This window comes from Lathamus discolor, chromosome 2, assembly GCF_037157495.1.
Source record: "Lathamus discolor isolate bLatDis1 chromosome 2, bLatDis1.hap1, whole genome shotgun sequence".
Taxonomy (NCBI): domain Eukaryota; kingdom Metazoa; phylum Chordata; class Aves; order Psittaciformes; family Psittacidae; genus Lathamus; species Lathamus discolor.
In genome coordinates, this window is record NC_088885.1 from 76,492,948 (window position 1) to 76,509,692 (window position 16,745).

Below are 16,745 nucleotides of genomic sequence, written 5' to 3' on the forward strand. Positions count from 1 at the left end.
AAGGAAGCAAAAAAGCAGTCTCAGCTCCACATGCAACTGAACTCCAAACTGACCGTTAGCGCCCAAGCTTGGGATTTTGACACTGAACTCAGGACACCAGGATATGTAGTTCTGTGAAATATCAGCTGAAAGCTCAGTGGCTTTTAAGGAAAAAGACAAATTGAAAGTAATCAATTAATAGAAAAGGGGCAGGCAACAAACCAAAATAGATCTTAATGCCACTTTAAAAAGCTGTGGCTATTCTTATTTTTCCTTTAGGCATCCTCATCCTCATAATGCATTGCTATAAAAGAGAGGTGCCCAGAGTGGCTGGAGAAAATGCTTAAGCCATTTCCCAGATCCAGAAAGCCATTTAAGTGTCACCACATCAAAGACATCAGAAAAGAAACTGATAAGATACTGACGCAAAGTGACAATTTTAATTTTCCTGTATTATTGTACCCTTTTGAATTTCATATACTAAGTATTTATTCTTGATTTTTGGATACTAAAAGAAAGTCGGAGAAATAGATTTGAGTTTTTTGTCTCATCTTGACGTGCTGTCAGTCTGCCAGCCTATTCTTGAAATTTTTGAATCTGTTGCTCAGTTGCAAGCAATGTGATACTAGAAAGCTCAGACATAGGATTGTACATGTTTTGGCAAAGTAAGTAGTAGTCCTTGCTATCCAGATGTAGAGACAAAACCATATAAGCAATATGTTATAAATGTGTCAAATGTTAAAAAAACATATATCAGAGCTAACACCTTCTTTGAGTACTAATTATCCAAGACAAAAAGCCAAAGGAAACTCAGTTTTCTTAGTTAATCTGTCCGCAGAATGACATGTTCACTGTATTCTTTGCCCTAGGCTTACAGAAGACTTGCTCTTCTCTGAAACGTTCTGAAACAGTGTTACTTTGTAATTATTTGCACTTCATTTTATTTACAGCTGCAGGAGTCTAACACTGACAGGCAACTCATTGAGACCTCTCCGGTTCTTCAAAAGCTGACAGAGTTTGAGGACGCAATTGGAGTCATCTTTACTCATGTTCGGCTACTAGCACGCGCGTTCACTCTGAGGACAGTAGGCTTTAACCATCTGACTCTGTGAGTTTGCAGCGAGAGTCCTCATGTAGCTCTTTTAGCATGTTGGTCCTTATGTTAATATCCCAAATAGCTTTATTTGTAAACAAATTTTAGATGATATATTTCTTCTCCAGAAGAGAATAGAGCAGCTATGGCTCAGTAAAGCCTGCCTAGCTCAGTATCCCATCTCTGACAGTAGTCAGTTGTGGATACCTTGGGAAAGACTATAGAAAATGTTAGAGAGCCATCCTGTTGTTTCTTCTGAGCTTCCTGCATCACTGATATTTGCACATCGCTCCTGAGACAGTAGCAAAACATACTTGGGAGGTACATTTGGATAGAGGAAATAAGTAAAATCATGCCTTTGGTCCCAGTGCAGCTGTTGTGTTCTGTGGTGTGTAGAGCTGCCAGGCCCCATTTTAAACCAAACAGTAGCGCCATACCAGTGGTTACCCAGTCCAGAATCTCACGTGAGTTTAAATCCTGATCCTGTTATTTCTCATGAATGGACAGATCTTTTTCTCTTTTGAAGTTGTTTCATTCGTTAGTTCACTTTCTTCTAAGCTGCAGGTAGAGACCTTATCTCATTACAAACTTGATGTCAGTTGCTCTTCTCCTTCATTTAATCCTGGATCTGTGATCTAATAATTGTGTTTATATGTAGCTACCCTGATTTGCTTTCTCCCTGAAAGTTGGTGTTACAACAGTAATGAACTGTGTTTTCATCTCACCTGGTTAACACTGTAAAATTGTTTTAAATGCATTTGGAAATGAGCAATGCACACTTTCACATCACTATTTTAATTTGCGTGTGCATGCTGGTTTTGTTTCTTCCTCCCTGAGTGCTTATTGATTTTGCTGCATTGATGTCTCATTTTTCAGAGGCCACAACCAGAGGATGGAATTCCTGGGTGACTCCATAATGCAGTTGGTAGCCACAGAGTATTTATTCATACATTTCCCTGATCATCATGAAGGGCACTTAACGGTGAGACTGCCATCAATCATGGTTTGCAGAAGAGAATGAGTGGGATGGAGACTGAAATTATGGGAATAGCTAGTGAATTATTCTGGATTTGATTAACAAAAGAAGCCTCAGCAACCACTGTTCTTAATAAGGCTTTGTTAATTTTAAGTCATGAGCCTTGCAGTGAATAGGAAACAGTGATTTATGAGCCCAGTGCAATAATTTTTGTTCTGTCTGTGAAATGGATCAATAATTTTAAGGATGTCAGTGGTGAAATTGGGAGAGAAGACTAGTTCTTGTTTAAAGATGGGTGTCTTAAACTGCTTATTTAAAATAAGCACATGACATGACATTTTTCTGTTCATGACTTCTGGTCTGTTGAACCTGCAACCAGGCAGGGTTATGTTTCCTGATTAAGAAGTTTTTACGATCTATTTTAGTCTTTTTTTCCTGTTGTCTTCAACCTGGAGCTCGTCTGGTAGCTTTTGAATTTAATTTTACTGTTGATTACTGTAGCCTTTCTGCCTCTTGTATCTAGACTCTGAAAAAAACCAGTTTAGGGCTCTTTCAGCATTTCACAGTACTTCAAACATAGGGTTGTATTACATGTAGTTTTTTTTCCTGATTGGTTCATTTCATACTCCAGCTAGACAGCTGTGGCTTTGTGTTAGAAATTTTCTTAGCCTTACAGAATTTTCCTCAGTTATCAAGTCTTGACTAGAATAAAAAAAAACAATACAGGTATCAGGAATGTGAGTCATCTCCTAGTTAAAATTAGGAAGTGACACTCTAGGTTTCTTAGCTATTTGGAATGTTTTTCTGAAATCAATAAAGGGATGATGATGCCAAGTCTCTAGTAGGCAAAGTGTTTTCAAGAATATGCTTCTTATGTCATTTGGGGTAAAGCTGTTTACAAGAAAAAGGTACATGCTCTGACTAAAAGTAATTTGAATTTTTCTTCACCAGTTCTTAAGTTTAATTTACCTTTGTATGGATTCTTCTACACCATTCAGGAGACAGAGTAGATAAAGTCTGAGCTTTTGAAGTAAAAGTTAAAAGAGGAAGAACCTTGTCATGTTCTTCACAGAAACGAAAGCCTAAGGCAGAAATCCAAGACTAGTGGAGTTTTGGGGACTTTTAAGAATGTAGGCATCTATGTGTTTATAGTAAGGTAATCTTTCAAGAACTATTAGGAAGGATAGGAAGTGTTGCTATTAAGGGGTGTAAATACTCAGAACAATGATAAGATCATTTTGCTTAATTTAATGATAAGGGCATGTAAGAACGAGTTGCACAGTCCGCAGTTTGTAGGGGAAGCTACAAAGCTGGAGTGGAATGAATGCTGAAAACACGCAAAGATACTAAGAAGTAGGCAACGCTTAGGAAAAAAAAATCAACTCTGCGGATGTGCATGCAGTAAAAAAGAAAATTGTCATGGAATGTTTTTAAATGAAAAGAGACTTGTGGTAAAGGAGACCAACGATGTGGGATCTGAAGAGAAACAGTAAACACTGAGCTATTTTTTTTCCTGTCATGTGGGAATGTAGTTACCTTTGAAGTAGTAACAGAGCATCCCCTGAATTGTGTCAGTAGTACTGAGGGCAATTTTGGCTAAAAATAGGAAGATTTGGCTAGCAATGCAGTGGTTTACCTGTGTGCTGTGATTACATGTTGAGAAATGACTGTAAACTAACTACATTTTCTAAAAAAAGAAAGGAGAACATAGTCTTGTCTACAAATCTTGAGAAAGTCAAGTGATCTGCTAAAAAAGAGGATGAAATTTTGTTACCTGTTGGAAGATAAAGCATCTCCAGTACTGGCTTATGCTACAGTCATGGGTAGTAGTAAGTTGCGTGATGATGGAAGGATAATTAAAAAAAAAAAATTAAATTGCTTTGTAATTAGTTTTAAGCTCTAGTTGAGCATCCATAACATGTTATAGCATCTGCAGTGATGTAGGCTGTGTGTTGTCAGAATTGAGACTAGCTCTAAAAAAGTTGCTGAAAAGGTACACATACTGTGTCTTTGATGTATCAGTAACAGGGACTCAGTTTCCTGCAGTAGAGGACACACTTGTAGAGGAGTCAAATTATAATGCAGAGCAAGTTGATAACCACAGTACTAGAAGTATAACTGGTTTGGTGGGTTTTTTTTCTTTCCATCTTTAGTTCACTATGTAGTGTATACGTTGCTCTTTGTTTTAGGATGCTACTAATCATGATTAGGGGTCCCATCAGAATGAATACTCTGCAAACAGCACCTCAGAAGAGATCCTTCTTCTCCTGTTACAGGAAACAGATTTTTGTCATGTTACTGCACTTCTGTCTCTTAGGTTGCATATCTAATTAGGAATTTGTTGGGGAAAGTATTGTTATTTTATCTTAAGGGCATAAAAGGATAGAGTTTTGGAAAGGAACAAGTAGAAGATAAGTATAAGCAGAGCTTAGGGAGGCAGGTAATAATCCTATCTGCAGTCTGCCTAGTTTGTGAAGATCAAGTTGTGTCTATGGGCTGCATACATCATTGCCAAACAAATTATGAACATATTGTTCTTTATTTATCTGTTGTCAGAGATGAAGTATGAAGTATAGCAAATAAATCTTGATTTTTCATAAGCTCAGTTGACATGCTGGAGCCAGGTAGCATATAACTTGTATCTAATAAGCTGAGCAAATGTCATATGGAAGACAGAGAAAAAATGTGCATGCAGCTTCTCAACTCTCTATTACACATAAACGGTGGGAAGGAGGGACATTCTTTCCCTTTCACCCCTACCTCCTATAATATCCCTGACTTCTTAAATTAATGTTGTTCTATTTAAAGCAGAAAGGAACAGGAAAAAATCTCACCTTAGCCAGTGGTTCAGAAAATTGTACGGAACTGTAAGATTCCAAAATATTCCTTTAAACTTTAAGGGATTGTATCTTTCATAGAGCTCCATGTTTATTTAAGTAATCTGCCTAGAGCCAGGGTTAAGCATTTCAGGGAGCTCCGCTGGACAACCAGGTGTCCTGAACGTCTTCATACATTGAAAATGTTAGAGCCAAGTCTTCGTCGGGGGTGCAATAGCTCAGGTATACTGCCTTCAGTAGAGCAAACTTACATACAGGCTGCCCAGCTATGCGTTTTCTTCTCTGGCCAAAAACTAATGGAGAGGCTTCCTCACCCGCTTGTTCTGAAGCGCTAGACTGTCTTGCTTTAATGCACATTTGTTTTAATTGCTCCTATGTATTTCTTATTTGGTGGATACTAGGGACTACTCTACTGACTCCAGAAGATTATATGTTTATACTTTCTGTGAAAAAAAATGTATGTAACTGTGTGTTACTTAAACTAGAAAAATGCAGATTAGCTGAAAAAGTACAGGACTGATTCAGCTATGGTATATGATTACAAAGAAGCTCACAAACAAGCATTTTAAATGCAAGACACGTCTGTGGAAGTGATATGGCCGTAAAATAAATGACATTTGGTGAGAAGAATTGAAACAGAAGGAAAAATCAGCAGTAGAAAGAAGTGTGTTTGTGTATTTATGTAAATTACTTGAGGTGGGCTGAAACAAAATGTCAATAAGCTGAGAAATGAGAGTCTACAAGGATAAAAGTAACTTTTCTCCCTGCCTCTCCAAACCTTTAGTCGTTTGGTATTGCTAATTGTTACCATTGAGTGGAACCTTTTCCTGTTGCAGTTGTTGAGAAGTTCTTTGGTGAACAACAGGACGCAGGCCAAGGTGGCTGAAGAGCTGGGTATGCAAGAATTTGCCATCACTAATGACAAGACAAAAAGACCTGTAGCTCTTCGAACTAAGACTTTGGCTGATCTCTTGGAATGTGAGTTAATTTGGTTGTAACAGCCAACTTATGCAATTTGTGCAATTTCTTCTTCCTCAGGGCTTGGTTAAGGAAGCCGTTAGAAATTCCCCAAATCACTATTAAAAATGTATGTCCATGTTTACAGATGAATTATACCTATACCTCTGAAAGCCAGATTTTTCAACGCTAGCCTATGTTTTTGAAGTCTGTATGAAAGCATGAAGGAAGCATAGTTGCAGATGCGAAGTTGTAGGCTTAGAAATTGAGGGGTCATCATGACCAGGTCGAAAGCATGTCAGAAAGCAAAATTTTGTAATCTGAGCTATTTAGCAGCAGTTTCAATGTTTCATTAATATGTTCTTGTTACTGTCGGAAGATAAAGTAGTCCCTTTGTTGAAGGTGAATATTTCTGGGGTTCGTTTGACTGTTTTTTAGGAGGATTCAAAATGGTCATTCCACAAGAGGGAAAGCTGTATGAAAATGAAATTATTTTTAGTCCATTTATGGAAGTTTGTGCTAATTTATCTCCAAAGAAAGTGGAAACAGTGATAAATATTCTGCAAAGAGTTATTCTGTATCTTGTATATTTCGTGAGCCTTTCAGACCCTTTGGCTTTTGCCAAATCCTCTAAGCAAATGGGAATAGCACATGAACCAGACTGATTTATATCTAAATTTTTTTTATGGTATCTATTAGTGATCTATTTGTAAGTACCCATCATCTCCTAGTTAAAATATGAGATTAGGAGCTGACTGTTGTTTCTAGCTCTTTAAATGAGTGGATTTTGGTAACTCAGTCTCTTGGTCAACTTCATTTTCTCCTGTATGTGCAGGATAATAATACCTTCATCAGATTACTGCTGCGAAATGTAATTGAATATGGCTTTAGAGTACTCGGAGATACTTGTTTCTAAATGTGCAAGCTATTAACATACACTTTGAATGAGTGACAGCACCTTTTTTTCTTTGTTTGTTTCCCCAGCCTTTATTGCTGCCCTGTACATTGATAAAGATTTGGAATATGTTCACACTTTCATGAATGTATGCTTTTTTCCACGGCTAAAGGTAAGATTAGTCAGGTTCCAACCTTCCTGCAACTGTGTTTTAATACATTCATACATTTGGGAATCTTACCAGTTTATTGTGTTTTAGACTCTTACAACAGTCTCTCAATCATACAAGCATCTTTGTGAACTTCTTACAGGAGTTTATTTTAAATCAAGATTGGAATGATCCTAAATCTCAGCTTCAGCAGTGCTGCTTGACTCTCAGGACAGAAGGAAAAGAGCCAGACATTCCTCTTTACAAGTAAGAACTAGCATCTCTTATGATCTAATTATCAGTCTGTCCTGTATATGGAGGAAGATGTGATCTGACATCCTACATTTTTACCATAGTTTAATTTTGCTGTAGTTACACAAGCCCTCCAGACTCAGTTTGTCTGAAGATGAAAATGTTGAACCAGTGTTTTGCAAGCTTTAGGTGTTTTAAGCTATCACGTGGAAGAATTAGCAAGCATTTTATCTTGTAAGGGAAAATAAAATTTTTATGTCTGCATGGAGTATTTAATTGGCATCATTCTACATTTATTCTCATTTTATTATAAATGAAGTGCATGGAACAGTGGCTGTTTGGGTGTGAAGTCAAGACATTTCCAGTCTATTTTCAGTAATATAAAGTTTCTCTACATTCTACATTATTATGCAGACATATTAAATGCATCGTATTACACATCTTGATTATAGGCACCTTTTCTAATTCACAGTCAGGCGCTGGAGGGCAACACAAGTTTCAGACATTTTTGCTGCACAATTCAGTCCAAATGTCTTCCTGTTTAGTCATAGAAGAACTCAGGGCGCTGAACCTCTTAACTTGTACATCTCAGTTAGATACCTGAAGCTGGATGGGAAGGATCTCCGTTCTCTCAGTTGTAAAACAACAACAGTTGCTTCAAAGAGGCAGTAATAAACTTAAAATTTTATGTTGTATCTATATACATTCAATTAAGATGGGAATCAGTTCAATATTAGCCCCCAGAAGAAGAGATAAAGGCTATGAAAGTTCAGGGCTTATCCTGTTCGTATTGTTACATCAAAAATGTATGAAGAATGAAAGTTGTAAGTGCATTTGTCACATTTACTGAAGTAAAGTTTTTAATGAAATGTAGCAGTTCAGTTATAGTGACAGTGCACTTCAGAAATATGGTTGCGTTGACACTGCAGCCGATGTTCTGCAAATCTGACTCCTCAGTGGCTTGTATAAGGGCTCACAGCTTTGTGTTGAGTGAAGATGAATACAGTAAAACCAATGCCTGATTCTTGTAAAAACCACTGAGTATCAAGTACCAAATGTTTGTTTTGTTTTGCTGTGATGATAAATTGATTTTTATAGTACAGCTTAGAGCTACTGATATGCTGTTATCTTCCTATTACTTGTTAAATTCCTTTTTTTGGGTTATCTGTTTCATTGCAGTCAGTACTATTGATCTTAAATTTGGGGTGGGTTTAATCTGCTCATGTCACAGCACATGGAGACAGAGCACTATAGTCAGATACTTCAAAAATTGATGTGAGATTGGTGTTCCTTCCAAAAAGAAGCAAGGAAGTGGACAGAACTCAAGCTGACAGGTGGGGAGATTTGGGACAGCAGGAAGAAACAGCAGAAGCAGCAATTCATTGCATGTCTAGGGAATTACCTTCTTTTGCCGCTTTAGGCGGTTGCTGATGCATGTCATAGACTTTATCTCAAATGGAGAGTTTGTTTTGTGACATACTGTAACTTTTCAGAGCTGTTGGGAATTTTTTTTTTTTTTACTGTGGTCATTCAGTATATAGAAAGCTATCATGTCCAATATAAAATCCTTTCAAAACCTTGATAACTGTTCAACTCTCAAGGACTAAAATTTTTTGTGCACCCAGTAGTCCTATTGATGTGAGTAGTTGCAGTTGCACAGCTATGCACAACTTATATAACCTTTTTACAAGTGTTTTCACAGTGTTTAAGGTTAAAGTTTTAATTTTCATATGGTGCTCCTGAGTGAACCTGGAGAAATAAATATATCCAGTATAAGTAAGGTGTGTTTTATGTAAATTTCCCTTTCTTATTGCTCACTGCACTGGTAATATCTGGGTTAATGTGATTTGTGCAGGCAGCTGTCAACCCTTGCTCTCTGCTTTGCACTAATTCCACTATATGTATTGACCAGTTGTAAGCTTGGTGATGCATGTGCCACAAGCAGATTCTGGTTTTTAATACTTCCTGTTTGAATAAATCATATCTTCTTATTTCAGGACTTTGCAGACAGTGGGACCGTCTCATGCTAGGACATACACAGTAGCTGTTTACTTCAAAGGAGAAAGAATAGGATGTGGTAAAGGCCCAAGGTATAGTGAAAAAATAATCATCTGGTTTTAAATTTTGGGTATGGCAGTGTCCAAACTGACTAGCCATGGAGATAGATGAGTGTGTGGTTAGCCTTAGAAAAGGAAAGCTATAGAGCCTTTTTCAAGATACGCTGAATTTTTGCCTCAGGAATACATGAAGGGTTTAATATCTGTACAGTTTTGGGTCTTAAGCTTTTTTTGGTGAAGCTGCCTACAATTTGGATAGCAGTGCTAACCGTTTTGTGGCAGTCAGACTAGAAACTGCAGAATAGCTTCTAGGAAATAGCGACTTTATCATTGGCTTTGCTACTGAATTAGAGTGCAACTTAACCTGGCAAGTTAAGGATGCAAGGCTCTCAGGGCTTTTTTTCTGATGCTGTTAGTTCTTGGCATTTTAGAATGGTTTCTAAAGTAGCAGAGACTTCAACCATGAACCACAAAGCCCTCATCTTACTTTCTGCTATGAAATCTGATGGTGATTATAAAAATATAATTGGTTTTATAGTGTTCACACCTCTGTGATTCTGTTCCCTTCTTCTCAAGAAAAAGCAAATGCTTCAGTGAAGAATGGACTAGAATATTCTGTTATTGATCTAAGTTTAAAAATATTCTACAGGAGCTGTAGTGCTATTGCTTACATATTTATGGAAAGGCTGATATATCATACACTCCGTGAATTACTAACTACTGGTTATCTAAAGAGTGTTATTGCAAAAAATAAAAGTAGCTAGTATTTCACCTTATCAGAAACTTTAGTTTATACTGTACAATGCAGATCTCGTAACATGGTTTTGTTTTGGTTTTCACAGTATTCAGCAAGCGGAAATGGGAGCTGCAATGGATGCACTCGAAAAATGTAAGATACTTGAGCAACAAAGAAAATAATGTACAATTAACGTCCTTGGTCTTTAGGGAGATGAGGTGCAGGTTTTGTGGGGGGATAATATTTGAACAGAACATACATGCTGAATGCTGTCAGCTTCTAAGAAGCGTGTTTTCCTTTTAGTACTTTCAAGGCAAATTTGTAACAGGTGAAGTTAATATGATAACATAGGCATTTTTTAAATGGGAGTTGATCAGCTACAGATGCTGCAATTTAGAAGGAAGCCTGTGCCGTGAAATCTTATTGAGATTTTCCATTATTAAGTATGCAGTGGGGTAAGACTGCTTAGTCCCTGATGGTGAGGTTATCTAGTCCTGTAATTTAGTGAAGGAGGAAAAATTACTTTTCAGTTACCAGTTTAGAAAATAAAATTTGATCTCAGGTTATACAGTAGACTAGGTTAAGTCTAACAGGCAGATCTGCAAACATTGTAAGTCAATATTTATCTGTTAGGAAGAGTTTATGTCAGCTAAGATCCAGTGATCTGTTTGTGCACCTCTCAAAATTATGCACAGAATAGATAGCCATCATGGGAGCAGTCGTTCATTGCAGTGGAGTCTCAGGTATGAAAGGAATTAGTGTATGCAAGCTTCTTAACCAAATAACTTTGGTTAGGTAAGTTAAAGTGTCAGGTGTGGATGTACAGTAAGCAAATAAATTGCAAGCATTTTTGTGCAGCAGAAGCAATCTGTTCAGAAGAATATCGAGAGGTATGCTTTTTGCATTCAATTCAAGAAAAAGACATACAGTTCCTCAGATTCCAAAGGTTTTTTAAGCCATTATCTCTGCATCTGGAAATCCCAGGGCTTAGAAGTTTCAGAAGACAATGAATACATGTAATTCCTAATTTTTTTTTATATCTATCTGCTAGGTGTATTTTTCTTGCCACCAGTAAATTTGACAAGTAGAAAAATGTAACTTCCCTTCTCTGCTGAATATTTGCAAAATGTTACTGATTTTATCTTTGAGTGTTTTTTCTTGTGAGAGTATCATTACTCAGAGCTGTGAGCTCCTATCAGTCTAAGGATTTCACAGCTCTTTTCTGACATACGTATTTGTTTGAACACTGCAGACCTCTAGAGGTCTTTGCTCCAACCACCCTCAAAAAGAGCCAACTTTCAAGTTAGGTCATGTTTCTCAGTGCCTTACCAGTTAAGGTGTGACTGTCTTTAAGGATGAAGGCTCCACAGCCCCTGTGGGCACCTGTTCTATCATGTAGTTGTTTGTGGATTTTTTTGGTTTTGTTTGGTTTTGACTTTGTTGGTTTTGTTTTTTTTTAATGCATAAATAATTGCAAGTAAAAGTAATTTTCAGGTACTTGTTTATATATATGATAGCCATGATGACTTTATTACATAAATGTCCTTCTCAACATCTTTAACACTTTATAAACAAACAGATTGCTACTAAGCTGAGTTCTTCAGAGTTCTTATGGAATCACGTTGCAGGCAGTGCTGAAAACCAGATTTTCATTTTATGGTGCATATGAGCAACAAGATATCTCAGAACTACATTAAACAAAGCGCTAGTGTTTGTAAAAAAACAAGAGCAATTTAAAAACCATTTTCTTTTGTTTAGATTGCTTTCTGGTTTAAATAAATACATCTATCTGTGACTGAGTTGTAAATAACTGAGGAATAAACCTTTATTCCTGTACTATATAATGAAAAGCACAAATTTCATCAGCCAGTAACACAAAGCAGTCATTCCGCTTTCCCACGAACTCCTCCAGAATATAGGGCTTCTGCACAGTGTTGTCTAGCTGAACAAAATCTGTGCTGTCTGGGACCCAGAAAGAGGAGGAGAATGCTTGGTGCCAAGGGACTCCTCCTTGAGGAGCCTCAGCGGAATTCTCTCTCAGTAGCCAACTAGAGAGTTGTCCTTTGCTGAGACATCTTACAATTATTTTTTTTATTCCTTTAAAGGTCAGTGTAGTAATGTTTTGCATTCATCTCAGACACAGATAGATAGCCAGTGCTGATCCCAGAGCTCTGTGGGATCGCAGCAGGATTTACCACCATCTGCAAGCTACCATGTACTCCACCAGCTTTGTGTTTTCTGGAGGGTGCAGCTCTCTGTAGCACAGACACACAGATGAATGTCAGCACCCTGGTAATGCAGAAAACATCATACTCTTGTCAGCTGTGCACTAAATTGAGAGCAATCCTGATCAATTACATAAGCTGGTTTTACAGCTTTAGTTCTAACTAGTGTATAGATATACCAGCCAGTGGAAAAATGACTGAAATCAGAAGCATCTGTCCCCTTAGCTATTTTTCCATCACTGAAGCCTCATCCAGTCTGTTTTAGACAGTCCTTCACTCATCCATCCTCTTGGACTACTCTTAAGGCTGTAAGGCTGTATTCTGGTACATAGCCAAGCATTAGCTTTCTCAGGAGCAGATTTTACTGCATTCCTTTTTGCTACACTATTACTTTCCCATTAGGAGTCCTGCCATAACATGGGACATCTAGTGGATTCTGTGTGGTCTAAAACAATAATAATGGAAACATCTGTACAATGCTTGGAACCATGGGCTTTTTTTAGAGTGAGAACAAGACAAAAACCCTGACAGCATTGACAGTAGTCTCACATTCATTTTTCAGTATCGACCACCTGTTGCTAAGGGAACAGAATGTAAAATCCAGGTAATACCTGGCCATGTTGATATATCAGGATTTTATATTTTGTGAGTGTATTAGATATGGCAGTGCTTTGTAGCAGGGGAAACAGATGTGGAAATAGTAAAGAAACCAAAGTCGTATGACACACAGCCCTAGTTTACTGTGGATTTTTAGAAAAATGAGTAAAAATGATAATAACATTATTCACCACTACCCCTACTCTTATCAAAGTTTAAAAAAAAAAGAAAAACCTGAGGATTTCTGTGTTACCAGTTTGTTTATTCATGTAAAATATTTATTCTTGTGTCAGATAACTTTCCTCAGATGGCCCATCAGAAACGGTTCATTGAACGGAAGTACAGACAAGAGTTGAAAGAAATGAGGTGGGAAAAAGAGCTTCAAGAGAGAGAGCCAGAGGAGACTGAAGAAGCAAGGAAATAAAAGGAGGGCACAGAAGCAGTGGCATATTTACTTAATAACTCTGTGGCCTATGGAGACCTAACCTAATTTCTTGCAGATGATGAATGAAGTGTGCCTGTTGATATCAAATAGAAAATCATAATCTGTACTTTAAAAGAATGTGTGTATATATAGTATTTCCTTAGTTTTAAGTGCAAAATTTATTTGGATTTTTAATAAGATATGGTTTAAAATCCCTTCAGTTTTTAAGAGAAGTTGTGGGATTATTTTTTATTATTATTTTTACTGTCTTGTATGAAGTAATAAAGTATTAATTTCAAAAGCCTGTAGGAGAAAACCCTGATTAACTACTGTCTTCTATGTCCAAATACTGTTTTCCAGTGACCAGCAAAGTTAATGCATAAATTCTGCTGTGAAAGAGGAAAGTGTTACAAGAAACTAATTCAGCAGAGCACTTAAGCATGTACCTACCTTAAGTTTTGCAGCTAAGTGTACTTCTCAACTCTGCTAAACCAGAGCCATAAATTTCTGGCCCTTTATAGAAACTGGTACAGTAATTTGAGCAAAGGAGATACTCATTTTTGTTTTAAACAGTGGACCACATCTGGAATGTGACACAGGTGTGTGTGGAAGATTGGGTTTTTTTTGTCTTTAAATCAGTATTATAAAACTCTTAACAAGTAAGGTAATTAGAAGCAAGAAAATGACAACTCTTTTCATAGAGATTGTCCTGAGTTTACAAGTTTAGTTCTGTTCTTAACTTCTTGCTTTATCAAACTGGTGTCTTTGTCCAGAAGATACAACTGTGACCATAATAATCAAATGGTGTATTAGAAACTCCATACAGGTGCTGTTCCATATAGGTCCACTGAAAACTGTTTGTATCCAAAGGAGGGCAGAATTTATCCCAGTGTATAGTTCAAAGGTGGCATACAGTTTTAAGTCACCTAGTTTCCTTGATTTTTGGTGTCTGTGGCTTGTATTACAGACAGATGTTACTTCTATAAAAGCTCATAATGGTACCAGAAGTGGAGCATCCACTGTTTCTGTTGGTGGTGTTTTCCACTGACTACCAGTTTTAGTGTAGATGTTGGTGCTTGTACTTTTAATTTGCCTGCTTCAAGCCATTCATTTCAGTTATGCTGAGTTCTGAGTTAAAACAATCCCTTAGTACGTACGGTCTGGTCAGTTCTCTATCTTTTGTGATAAATGAAACAGATGAAACTCTTATTTTCTTTAACTGCACATTTTCTTCCTGCTTTATATGCTTTTTTGATGAGTCATTTGTGCATCTTTTCTGATGTAAGCAAAAAGGATGTATGTGGTAAGATACCAGGCAGCTTCATGAGCTTAGATACACGAGTCTAGCCCAAAGAATTCGTGCAGACTCCTGAAAGAAAACTTTTGCCCAGTGGCCACACTGCACTGAGCAACTGGTTTAATGGCTGGCTGAAACACCTCTCTCTAGGTGTGTGATGGGCATCCATGAAAGCACTTTATTGCAGGTGCCAAAGTACATACAAGTGTAGCTGAAAAGTTCAGACTACCCAAATGTCTTCTCAAAGTTTCACTTCTGAGCTAATCAATATGTGTATTTTCATGAGCACATTTTTGTATGCATGCAGTGTGAGATGTACTTAAATGCATTTTTTTTTAAACCTTGACCCCACAGCACTACCTCACTTCTTCTAGCTTCTGTGATTGCCTTTTCTTAATGGTTTGACCCTTTTTAGATCCATTTCTGAGCATGAGAGAAAATAAAAAAAATCAACAAATTTTGTAATTTAGAAAGTGATAATAAACCATTAAAACATATAGTCAAGTATTAAAAACAACAAAAAGATAAAGGCAAGGAGCTGCTCTCTGCTGAATGCTGCTGTTGACTTTTGAGAAGTGATTGTAACTCATAGCTTTAGTCTGTAAATAAAATGCTGAAATGCCTCTGAACAGCAGCAGGCTTGAAAAGCAAGCAGTGACAATTTCCCTGCCTTCAAGGCTTTTGTATTCCAAATTTTTTTTTTATAATTGCCCATCTGCTTTTAGCAATAAGTTGAAATGGTGCATTGGCAGAGGGTTAAGGGTAAATGTGTACATCATTATTTTACTTTTCCCTCTTAACCGAGAGCAGATTCATGTGTTTAACAAGTAGAACGTACAGTGACTTCATTTTCAGGTGTATGATTGCTGTGTAAATTTCTCTCATCATGTGTTATATCACCAGAGTACTCCAGTGGAATCGTTAGCTCACAGTTTAACATATCTTTAATGCTTCCTATACATCATTTCACTTTTCAGCCTTAAGAAGACTGTGAGCTTTGTCATAAACATTTGCATAAGAATAGATTGAATTTACCAGATATGTTGTTTGGGGGGAGGAATCCAGAACTGTTCTCTTTTCTTCTTTTACCTGGGACTTGCTTGGAAATGAAAAAACCTTAAAATTATTTCTCCATTCCACTACTACAGTTAATGAATTTTAGGTCTTTCTAAATAAAATGTAGATTATAACCATTTTTTCATGAGTAGGCTATTTTTCCTTTTTTTTTTTTTTTTTTTTTTACTTTTTTTTTCCACTGTATAAGCATGGGCTAGGAAGATTCCCTTTTATTTTGTTTTCTGCCCTTAGGAAAAGGAAAACAAAATTTCTTCAGGCAAAGAAAGTAATATTTCCTTTTCTGTGTCAAAACTGAGTTGTCTTTCTGTGTATGCACTGTCTAAAAACAGTGGGTATCAATGTTTGTGATAGTTTACGGAGACGCAGAGAATGTTTAATGTGAGTGCAGTCCTTTATAATACACACTAAGGAGAGAAAGGGGTTTTTTTTAAGTTGCCTTAAGTTTGAGAAAAAATATTACTGAGTTTGTGCTAATCAGTGGAACAGCTGTAGTTCATAACTGGGCAACTTTGGCTGCTTTTTTTGGAAATGTGAAAGTGTATCTGGCTTGAGGCCTGTAAGGTCCTTTTTTGATTGCTCCAGAGTGTGCTATGTTCTCATCTAGAGGTTTTCATGCAAGGTTTTTGATTTGGGTACAAGTAGATGAATGAAAAACAAGACCAAGATCTGTGTGGCTTCAGCAGACCCTGTGAAAGCATGTATTTATTTTTTCCATTTTTTTTTTCCTTTTAAATGTGTGTATGTACAGAACATTGAATTGTGGGTCATTTGATTAGGAATTTTTATTGCATTTACATAAAATTCATCATTGTTATTTGCAGAGCCTAAGTTTGCTTTGTAAGTTTTCAGTTTCTGGAAGGTTATTTAACAGTGAAACTAAGTTAACCTTGGTCTCCCTGACTGCTGTAAACACTGTTGCTAATAAAGTTTTCCAGAAAAGACTCCCGGCATAGTTGTTACTTGCTAAAACAATTTGGAAAGATCAAAAGGCAAATCCTGATCATCTGTCTCCCTACTTCAAAGACTGATTATACAGGCTATGTAAAAAGTTTCTGTTTGGTGGTAGCTTGTAAAGCACTGTGAGAGCTTAGGGATTTGGTCATCTACATTGTACCATTTTGCATTGTCTTTGATGGGGATTGAAATTTCTGTGACCCATACATTTCACCCTGCATCTCTCCCTTACCACCCGTCC

General features: G+C 37.0%; 1 protein-coding gene across 2 annotated transcripts in view; it reads left to right on the forward strand.

The window, feature by feature from the left end:
* The window catches only part of DROSHA (drosha ribonuclease III), a 71,804-nt gene extending 55,313 nt beyond the window's left edge, over nucleotides 1-16,491 (forward strand). For both annotated transcript variants that reach the window (XM_065667552.1, XM_065667554.1), the window contains exons 25-32: nucleotides 930-1,087; nucleotides 1,949-2,054; nucleotides 5,722-5,863; nucleotides 6,827-6,909; nucleotides 7,049-7,152; nucleotides 9,135-9,227; nucleotides 10,037-10,083; nucleotides 13,046-16,491. In XM_065667552.1, coding sequence (XP_065523624.1) covers nucleotides 930-1,087; nucleotides 1,949-2,054; nucleotides 5,722-5,863; nucleotides 6,827-6,909; nucleotides 7,049-7,152; nucleotides 9,135-9,227; nucleotides 10,037-10,083; nucleotides 13,046-13,176 — 864 coding nt within the window. In that variant the 3' untranslated portion in view covers nucleotides 13,177-16,491. The remainder of the gene's footprint in view (nucleotides 1-929; nucleotides 1,088-1,948; nucleotides 2,055-5,721; nucleotides 5,864-6,826; nucleotides 6,910-7,048; nucleotides 7,153-9,134; nucleotides 9,228-10,036; nucleotides 10,084-13,045) is intronic.
* Nucleotides 16,492-16,745: the final 254 nt, after the last annotated feature.